General features: G+C 66.9%; 2 protein-coding genes across 3 annotated transcripts in view; both read left to right on the top strand.

The window, feature by feature from the left end:
* Positions 1–3,587, top strand: part of LOC118172582 (C-type lectin domain family 18 member A-like) — a 4,898-nt gene extending 1,311 nt beyond the window's left edge. Inside the window, exons 3-12 of the mRNA XM_035336599.1 lie at positions 333–557; positions 632–729; positions 1,127–1,248; positions 1,337–1,444; positions 2,033–2,125; positions 2,189–2,295; positions 2,431–2,560; positions 2,733–2,829; positions 2,923–3,014; positions 3,136–3,587. Coding sequence (XP_035192490.1) covers positions 333–557; positions 632–729; positions 1,127–1,248; positions 1,337–1,444; positions 2,033–2,125; positions 2,189–2,295; positions 2,431–2,560; positions 2,733–2,829; positions 2,923–3,014; positions 3,136–3,173 — 1,110 coding nt within the window. The 3' untranslated portion in view covers positions 3,174–3,587. The remainder of the gene's footprint in view (positions 1–332; positions 558–631; positions 730–1,126; positions 1,249–1,336; positions 1,445–2,032; positions 2,126–2,188; positions 2,296–2,430; positions 2,561–2,732; positions 2,830–2,922; positions 3,015–3,135) is intronic.
* LOC118172584 (RNA-binding Raly-like protein) lies at positions 3,326–8,771 on the top strand. 2 transcript variants are annotated; one of them, XM_035336601.1, is made up of 7 exons: positions 3,924–4,141; positions 5,934–6,012; positions 7,226–7,276; positions 7,435–7,583; positions 7,760–7,873; positions 8,057–8,214; positions 8,346–8,771. In XM_035336601.1, exons 1-7 carry the CDS (start codon positions 4,105–4,107, stop codon positions 8,382–8,384), a joined length of 627 nt encoding a protein of 208 aa, XP_035192492.1. In that variant the 5' UTR covers positions 3,924–4,104; the 3' UTR covers positions 8,385–8,771. The 2 variants fall into 2 exon arrangements, with proteins under 2 accessions (XP_035192493.1, XP_035192492.1); XM_035336602.1 differs by lacking the exons at positions 7,435–7,583; positions 7,760–7,873; positions 8,057–8,214; positions 8,346–8,771 and having other exon boundaries at positions 3,326–4,141.
* Positions 8,772–9,336: the final 565 nt, after the last annotated feature.

The raw sequence follows: 9,336 nt of genomic DNA, 5'->3' as shown, positions 1-9,336 counted from the left end.
CAGTCACCTCTTGGTGGTCCCCAGTCATCCCCTGGTGGTCAGTCATGCCCTGGTGGTCCCCAGTCATCTCCTGATGGTTGCCCAATGTTTCCTGCTGGTCCCCAGTCACCTCTTGGTCCCCAGTCATCTCCTGATGGTAGCCCAACATTTCATAGTGGTCCTCAATCACCTCTTGGTGGTCCCCAATCACCTCCTGTTGCTTCCCAACAACTCCTGGTTGTCCCCAGTCACCTGGCTGTCCAACCCCCCCCCCGCTGCTCCCCCATCACCCCCGGGGTGCCACCACGACGCCCCCCAGCGCCCCCAGCGCCCCCAGCCCGCTGTCCCAGCAGGAGTGGAGCGAGGAGCTGGCGCAGCTGGCGGTGGCGCGGGCGGCCGGCTGCCTGGCATCCCCCGCACCCCCGCCGGCCCCCCAGCTGGGCTGGAGCGAGACCCTGCTCCTGGAGGGCGCCGGGGGCTTCGTCGAGCTGCTGGAGCGCTGGTTCGCCGAGGGCCGCCGCTACGACTACGGGGCGACGCGCTGCGCCGGCAACGCCACCTGCCGCCATTACACGCAGGTGGGGCGAGGTGCGAGGGTGGGCGGGAGGGCGGCCGGGGGCTTCAGCGTCTGAGGGCGGCGCCTCTCCCGCAGCTGGTGTGGGCGACGTCGGGGCGGGTGGGCTGCGGCCGGCAGCTCTGCGCCGGGAGCCGGGGCCGCAGCCAGGCCTTCGCCTGCGCCTACTGGCCGGGGTAAGGGGCTGTGGGCGGGGCCTGGACGGAGGGGCGGGGCCTGGGGGTGGGCGGGGCCTGGGGGTGGGCGGGGCCTGGGGGGTGAGGGTGGGGCAGGGAAGGGTGGGGTGGGATAGGGCCAGGTGGGGTGAGGGGCGGGGTCTCGGTGGGGTGGGCGGGGCTTAGTGCCGACAGGGGGCGGGGCGGAGGTGGTGTGGGCGGGGCTTAGATATTTAGGGGCGGGTGGATGCATTGTGGGTGTGGCCTTTCCCCCAAAATGGGCGTGGCTTGGCAGTGTGGGTGTTCTTCCTCCAATAGGGGGGTGTGGCTGGTGTCGAGTGGGCGTGGTCAACTTTTGGGGGGTGTGGTCGTGGGCGGGGCGTGTTGTGGCCCCGCCCCCAGTTGCCTCCCTGGGCAGGGGTAACTGGGAGCTGTCCGGGGTGCCCATCGCCCCCTACCAGCGCGGGCCCTGGTGCTCGCTCTGCACCGCCGGCCTCTCCGGGTGCTTCAAGTCCTGGGACCACGGCGGCGGGCTCTGCGGTGAGTCCCCGCGCACCCCCCAGCCCACGGCCCCCTCCCGGCCGTGCCCAGCCCCTGAGCGCCGCGTGCCCCCCGTGTGCCCACCCAGAGGTCCCCAGGAACCCGTGCCGCATGAGCTGCAGGAACGGCGGGCACCTCAACGTCAGCACCTGCCGGTGCCACTGTCCCCACGGCTACACGGGACGCTACTGCCAAGGTGAGCGCCTGCTGGGGTGGACGAGGACGAGCTGGATGCCGGCAGCACGAGGCAGGCGTGTGAGCGGTGCACACGCGTGCGCCCAGTGCGCGTGTGGGGTGAGTGCGGTGCTCGGGAGTGAGCGGTGCATGTGTGTGCATGGCCGGCTGCAGCGCACGGGGCGTGCTTGTGCAAGGTTAGCACACGGTGTGCACGCTTGGTTCCCTGCGCGCATGCGTGGTGCATGCATGGCCGGTGCTGCGTGTGAGCGGTTGGTGCAGCGTACCAAGTGCACGGTGCGGTGCGCACGTGTCCATGCTCAGTGCAGTGCGTGCACGGGCTTGGTTGGTGCAGTGCACACGTGCACAGCTGGTGCAGTGCATGCCTCGTGGCAACATGTGCACGTGCATGCTTGCTGCTGTGCATGTGTGTGCATGGGCCGTGCAGTGCCCGTAGCCTGCTTGCTGTGTGCGTGCGCAGTAGTGCAGCACGTGCGTGTGCAAGCTCAGCTCAGCACATGCACGCGGCTCGTGCAGCACGTGGGCAAAAGGGAGGACGGTTCTGGGGGCGGCTGCCCCGCGGCGACCTCATTCTGTGCCTTTTTGCCAGTGCGGTGCAGCGTGCGGTGCCTCCACGGGAAGTTCAGGCAGGAGGAGTGCTCCTGCCTCTGCGACGCTGGCTACGGCGGCGCCGAGTGCGGCGGTGAGTGGGGGCTGCCCCGAGGCCGGGGGGGGTGTCCCCGGTGCCGCTGACCTGTGCCTGCAGCCAGGGTCCGGTTCCCCTTCCACACCTGCGACGTGACGATCGATGGCGACTGCTTCATGGTGTCCCCCGAGGCTGACACGTACTACGGAGCCAAGGCCAAGTGCCAGGTGAGCCCCATCCCTCCTAAAATGTCCCAAAGCCCCAAGGCTCGGTCCACGGTGGTCACATGTGGACCTCAAGCCCGTGCTGGGCAGCAGAGGAGCAGGTCTGAGCCGCCTGCTGCCTCCGTGGCTTCCTTCCAGGAGAAAGGGGCCATGCTGGCCCAAGTCAGCAATCAGAAGGTGCAGGACATCCTGGCCTTCTTCCTCAGCCGCCTGGAGAGCAGCAACAGGGTGACGGACACCGACTTCGAGACCCGTAACTTCTGGATCGGTGAGTCCTGCTGGGGTGCTGCTGGACGTCCCACCCCCCTGCTGGACGTCCCACCCCCCTGCTGGACGTCCCACCCCCCTGCTGGACGTCCCACCCCCCTGCTGGACATCCCACCCCTCTAACGGACATCCCACCCCTCTAACGGACATCCCACCCCGCTGGCTCCCCCCAGGTCTCACCTACAAGACGTCCAAGGCTTCGTTCCGCTGGGACACGGGCGAGCCTTCCACCTTCACCAGCTTTGCTTTCGGGCAGCCGGACAACCAGGGGTCGGTGCCCACCAGTGACACGGCCCCTCCAACTCCCACGGGAGACGTGGTGACCTCGGTGCCGCCACCCTGTCCCTCTCCTCTCCCGCACAGGTTCGGGAACTGCGTGGAGATGCAGGCATCAGCCGCTTTCAACTGGAACGACCAACGCTGCAAGACCCGGAACCGGTACCTCTGCCAGTTCGGTGAGCGCGTGGCCGCAGCCCCCGGGGGGTCTCCTCTGTCCCGTTTGTGTGGCCGGGAGCATCCTGGCGGAGGTGCCACCTTCAGGGCAATGGGGAACGCTGACTCTATGTCCTATTGCAGCCCAGGAGCACATTTCCCAGTGGCAGCGGGACCCCTGAGTGGGCAGCCCCGGGCTGTGCCCCCTGCCCACCGTGCGGGCATCTCCAGCACCAGCTGGGGACGGGGACAGGGGACAAGCGTGGCTCTGGGACCGGCCGAGAAGGGCGCACGCTGTGCATCAGCATCCCAGACGCGGTGTCGTCCTCTGCTCCTCGCCCTCCTCTGTTGACGACCATCAGGGCAAGAAGATGCCCAGCCTGGGACAGCTTAAACTGGTGGCCGGGCTGTGTCCAGCAAGGAGCCATGCGGGGCCTTTGGGTGACACACACCTCGGCATGGCTCAGGGTGAGGGCCAGGCTCGGCGTGGGGCCACCTGCAGCAGGACACGGGCGTCACCACGAAGCCACCAGCCTGGCGCTGCGGGTCCCCTGCCACCAACCGGGTGGATAACAAAGACCTCTCCATTCGGAAGAGCCCTTTTGTCTCCTTGTCCTCTTGGTCTCAGCCACGACCCCCATCCTGCCCACGCTGCCTCCAGCGGCACCCAGGGGCTCCCACTTGGCTGGTGCTGTGTCCCCAGCGGGTCCCAGCGGCCGTGGCGGGGACACGGGGACACGGTGGTAGGGTGGGATGGGGCCGGACCACGGGGCTACGAGGGTCCTGCAGAGGATGTCGGGGGTCCTGCGGAGGCCAGAAGCGCCCCCCAGGACGGGACACGTCTCCTGGGAAGCGGCCGGTCCCCCCGTGGCGCACGGGACGCGGGGCGCACGGAGACCGCGGAGCCTCCCCCGGCGGGGCTCGGGGGACCCCCGGCAGCGGAGGCAGCTCGGAACCGGGGGGTTCTCGCCCACCCCCGCCCGCCCCCGCCGTGGTTCGCCCCGCTCCCCCTGCCGTCGGCGGCGTGGTACGGCCCGGGGGCGGCGCGCTCGGCCCGGAGCCGCTCGGGGGGGGGCCGTGCCGGGCCGTGCCGGGCCGGGCTCCGGCGGGGCCATGAGCGCGGCGGGCGGGCGGGACGCCTGCTGGAGATGTGAGTACCGGGCACCGGGCGGCTGGCGGGGACGGGGGGCCGCGGAGAAAGTGCGCGGCCCGGCCCCGGCACAGCCCCGGCCAGGGATGCTCCTTGGCGGCGGGATGCTCCGCGCAACGGGGGCGTCCTCCCGGAGCCGCACCGCGACGTCCCCGCTCCTCCCCCGGAACGGGGCTGTGCTCCGCCACCGGGGGGCCTCCCGTGACCCGTTCCCCAGTGCCTGTCCCTCCCCAGGACAAGGACGTCCCCATGCCATCACCCCCAGGACAGGGATGACCCCTGGTACTGGGATATCCCCGTGCCATCACCCCCAGGCCGAGGACATCCCCACTAGTTTGGGGCAGGAGCCCCAGCACAGAACCAGTGTCCCAGGGGTGATGGAGCCCTTCTGGCTCTGGTGTCCTGCCCTGATTGACCCCCTCAGTGTGACACGGGCCACCACAGGGAGCAGAGCACCCACCAACCCCCCCTGCGTGCCACTCACACACGGCTCCGTGCAAGGTGCCGAGCTGCTGGGGGACGGGGGACGTGCCACGAGGGGCTGCTGGGGACAAGGGGTGGGTGGGGAGGCACACTAAGAGCAAGCGGTGCATCGGTGGAGTGAGTCCTATGGGAGTCATCCGCATCGCTGGGAGTCACCCGCGGGACAGCTGGTGGTGGTTACGGTGCTGGTGACACCCATGGGACAGCTGGTGATGGTTATGGTGACCATGCAAGAGGGAGAACTCAACGCAGCCACCAGCTCCTGCCCCAGGGGCTTAGGAGCCTCCAGCCTGTGCCTCCCTCCAGGATCCACGTGTTTTTTGCTCTTTTTAGACTCTTTCCTAAGCCCTCGACCCATTACCTGTCACGGTGTGGGAAAGCAAACGTAACCCCAGGGCTGCAGGGGAGGAAGCCGAGCGGATCCTGGTGGTTGCAGCTCGCCACCCGGCTCCAACCCGAGCGCGGGAGGCGGGAAGCCAGCAGTGAGCACCCGACAGGAACCGTGCCGCGAGCAACACGGGGAGCGGCTGTGGTGAGGAGAGCTCTGCCAGGAGATTCCACGTTGTTCCTCCAGCCAAAATCACAACTTAAATCTATCTCGATGTTAGTGAGGAGCTGTGTCGATGGCTCTCAAGGATATACTCTTGATAGAAGCTGGCTTTAAATGGACTTCACGCAGCTGGGAACTGGCTGCGGAGCCGCAAAGAGACGGAGCTGGGAGTGGAGCCTCGGCGCTGGGGGAGAGGACGAGCGCGGGGCGAGGAGACGCCCGTCGGTGACCTCCTGGCAAAGCCCCCAGGAATTAGTGGATGTCAGGAAACACAGCAGCCCCTGGTGCCCTGTACAGCTCTGGGCACATCTGGGCTGAGGCTGGCGGCAGCACATCCAGGGACAGGCGTGGAGCACCTCGTGAAGCCGTGGGTTCCTTCAGGAGCGTGAACCACCCGGGTGCCGCGTCCCCATCATCGGCATCCCGCCTGCTCCGGGGCGCTCCGAAAAATGCCTGAATTCGTTGTCAGGCAGATTCACCACAGCAGGGGGACACGTCTGCGGGGGTTAATTACCCTCATCACCACAGCTGCTTCCTAATGGCTGGGGCTCGTGGGGTGTCCATGGGAAGGGGCTGCTGCAGGGGCAGCCGGGGTGGTCCCCGTCCTCCTGCTGCTTCTCTGGGGGCTTGGCTTAGAGGGAGCTGGGGGCTGCGACACAGGCACTGAAAGCTGCGGCAGGAGAGGAGCCCTCCGGCGGGGCTCCCGGTCCTCGTTCTGTTTCTGCACTGCTCATTCCCCTGCTCTCTCTCTGCCCTCAGATCTGGACATGGCCAGGGAAGCCAAGCCGAGCCGGGCCAGGCTGGGCCAGAAGAGGCAGCACAGCAGCAGCCTGTACCAGTGAGTGCCGTGGCGTGGTGGGGGGGGGGGGGGGGGGGGGCGTGGAAGTGGTGGGAGCTCCTCTTCCTCTCCCTGCTCTTCCTCCCTCCAGTCCTTCCGCATGCCTTTGGTTGTGGATGCTCACCTGGCTCCATAGGATGTCTCTACCCTGTCCCCGTGGGCTCCTCCCTAACCCCAACCCCAACCCTAGCCCTCCTCGCCGAGGGTCTGAGGCTTCTTCCACCCAGGAGAAGAGAAGGTCCCTGTGGTCTCCACGTGGTTGCAGTTTGGGCTTTTAAATGAGGTCCCCTGGGGGACAGGTGCCCAAGCAGAGATCTGGGGGCATGGTGTCCTACCCACGCGGGGCTGGGGGCCGCCAGCAGAAGGGCAGCTCCCTGCTCTTGTGTGTGTTCAGCTCCTGGGCTCCGCAGGGACACTCGTCCCTGCTGGGTGCCGCACCGGCACGTGGCACAGAGGGGACCAGAGCCGGCACCGGGCTCTGCCTCTCGTTAGAGAGCTTCTGGATTGAATTAATTGCTCTGCCCGTTGCCATGGCGCCGGGGCCATGCAGGGATGCGGCGCTGGCAGGGCAGGGACCGCGGTCCCCGTGGCTGCTGGAGCGCGGAGCCGCTGCATCGCTCTTCCCGCGGGATGCTCTGAGGAGCCGCGCTCGTCAAAACCCATCTCAGGGTCACGCTGCAGAGCGAGGCCAGCACGTGGCGAGCCGGTGGCCACGTGCATCCAGCTTCGTGTGTAGAAATGGCAGGAGGTACACCGCGGGTCCCGGGGCGCTCCTTCCTCCCCAGCAGGACACGCTGCCCTTGTGGCAGCAAGGGACAAAGCGCAGGTGCCCGAGGCTGCTGTGGCAGCGGCGATGCTCTGAGCTTTGTCTCACCGCGTGCGAGGCTGAATCCAGTCTCATCGACACCACGAGAGCTGAAGCGGCAAAATGAGCATCAGCGCCTTTCCTCCTCCGTGGCGCGTGATTTATTGCTGGCCTGCTGGCTGCCCGCGCGGGAGGCAGTTCCATGACAGATCGCCTCTTAATTTGGAGCTGAGCGAGCCGTCGGCGTGCTCCTGGAGCCAGGGACTGTGAAACTCAACATCAGCCAGCTCCAAATCCACAGCCCCCATCGCAGAGCCCGCTGCCGGGGATGGGGACACGCGGTGGGCGGCTGTCCCTGCCCTGCGGTGCCACGGCTGGTGACTTGCTGTCCTCTGTCCCCTCCCACAGCGGTAACTGTGACCTGGACTACGATCTCTACAGGGACGACTTCCCGTACCGGTGAGCGTGGCGGCACAAAGTGGGGACCCAGGAAGGCAGCCCCAGCACCCTGGCAGGGGCTGCGCTGCCCCGAAGCAGTACCCGTGCTGGAGCTGTGCCAGTCGTTGGGCTGGGGGCAGTGTTTTTATGCTCACGCTGCTGGTTTTGTGCCCTCACAGGGTGTACGAGTACCAGAAGATCCCACCCCTCATTAACCGCATCCCCGTCAAGGCCAGGAGAACTCACGCAGGAGCAGGAGGCAAAAGCAGCCCGAGCCCCCAGCCCGGGGCGCGGAGCAGCAGCAGCTCCACGGGGACACGGACAAAACGTGAGCGGGACGCGGTGCCTGGGCTGGAGGGTCCTGCGGGAGGGGGCGAGCCGGGGAGCCTGGCCACGTGCACCTCGGTGCGTTGCAGCAGTGCCTGTGCCCACACCTCCTGCTCGGTGCTAACCTCATTGCTACAAGGCGCGGGGTGGGATCCCGACGGCTCCTCTCGCCCGCAGTGCGAGCCGAGGAGCTGCACTCCATCAAGGGGGAGCTGAGCCAGATCAAGGCGCAGGTGGACAGCCTGCTGGAGAGCCTGGACCGCATGGACCAGCGGAGAGAGCGGCTCTCGGGTGAGGGTTGCTGCCTGCCGTGGACTCAGCCGGGTCCAAACCCCGCTGAGACGTTCCCCGCGCCGGTCCCCTCCCCTCGTCCCCTTTGGTGCCATGGGGCTTTGCCCCCTGCCCTGTGAGCACGGGGCTGGTGCTCTGCACGGACACGCCGAGCTCCCACTGTCCCTGTCCCCGTCCCTGCAGGGTGCAAGGAGAGTGAGAAGAAGAGGGCGGAGGTGGGCGCAGCGTCACCGTCCCCGGGAGGAGAGGGCTCCCGGGGCAAGGAGGGGACAGGAGGGGACGGGCGCAGTGACCTGCGCACCATCGACAGCGCGGAGGAGAGCACGGACACGGAGGAGACGGTAAGGTGGGGGTTGGCTGCCTTCCCCCAGCTCCCTGCTTTGCCAAAACCGGGTCCTGGTGGGCTCTGGAAGGGGCTCTCCGTGCTCCCCGGAGTGCGCCCCAGGACCCCGCTCTGCTTTTCTCCTTGCAGATGAGAATGCACATCTCGGACCCTGAGGGGAGCCACTAGACGGACTGGGTATGCTGGAGCCTTCCCGGTGTGCCAGCAGCTCTTGTCTCGTGTCCGTCTTTCTTTCGAGGCTTCCAGCTCATGCCACGCTGGTGCCAGGTCCCAGCTCCCAGCACTCACGTCCCCTGCCATGGTGCCGGCAGCCCCGTGTCCCACCCTGGCCAGCCACGGTGAGAGAAGTCTGTGTTTGAGTGCGCTTTGGGTTTGGTTTGTTTTTTTTTGTTCCTCCTGTTCTCCGACTAGGGATAAGTACACAGGGAAGGGAGGGTTGGAGAACAGAAAGCCCACGTCCCGAAGGAGCAGCAGCCTGGAGCAGAAATCCGCAGTGTCCTCCTCCCTTGGATAAAGTGTCCCATACACATCGGTCACATCCCGAGCCCTTGCCCCCCGGGCATGCCCCCAGCTGCCTGCACGCTGCAGGGTGGGCTCGTGCTGCTGGAGGTGACCGCCCTAAAGAGGAACCAGAGGGGCTCTCAACACAGCACAAAGCCACAGCCTCGTGCCACCAGCACCACGGCACAGGGCCCGGCGGCTCCCAGTTGCCCGTGCTCACAAAAGGGTTTTCCTTACTGGCTCCCCAAGGACTCCCACCGCGCTCCTGTCGGCAGGACAGAGCCTCTGCCCCGGGACGTCACGCCCCCAGCCCCGCTCCCCCCGTCCCGCAGAGCTGTGCCCCGTGTCCGTGTCCCTCGTTTCTAGGTCGTCCTTCTCGCTGGTAGGAAGTTGTTCTGTATCTCTGATTTGCTCTGATAAGAGTGTATTGTGTCGGAAAGGAAAAAAATAATACAATTTGTATTTCTTTTCTCTGGTTATTTGACTCCGTGGTGTTTTTTTTACCGCTTTAGATGTGTCTGAGAGCTGCTGCAGCTCCGCTGGGCTCTGCAGGGGGTCGGGCACTTTGTGTAAGCAGCCAGCGCCGCACGCAGCGTGCCCGAATCCAGCTGCTGGGCTG

The sequence above is a fragment of the Oxyura jamaicensis genome, chromosome 11 (assembly GCF_011077185.1).
Source record: "Oxyura jamaicensis isolate SHBP4307 breed ruddy duck chromosome 11, BPBGC_Ojam_1.0, whole genome shotgun sequence".
Lineage (NCBI taxonomy): Eukaryota > Metazoa > Chordata > Aves > Anseriformes > Anatidae > Oxyura > Oxyura jamaicensis.
The sequence above is the reverse complement of the archived record's forward strand: the minus strand, read 5'-3'. Positions and strand labels throughout refer to the sequence as shown.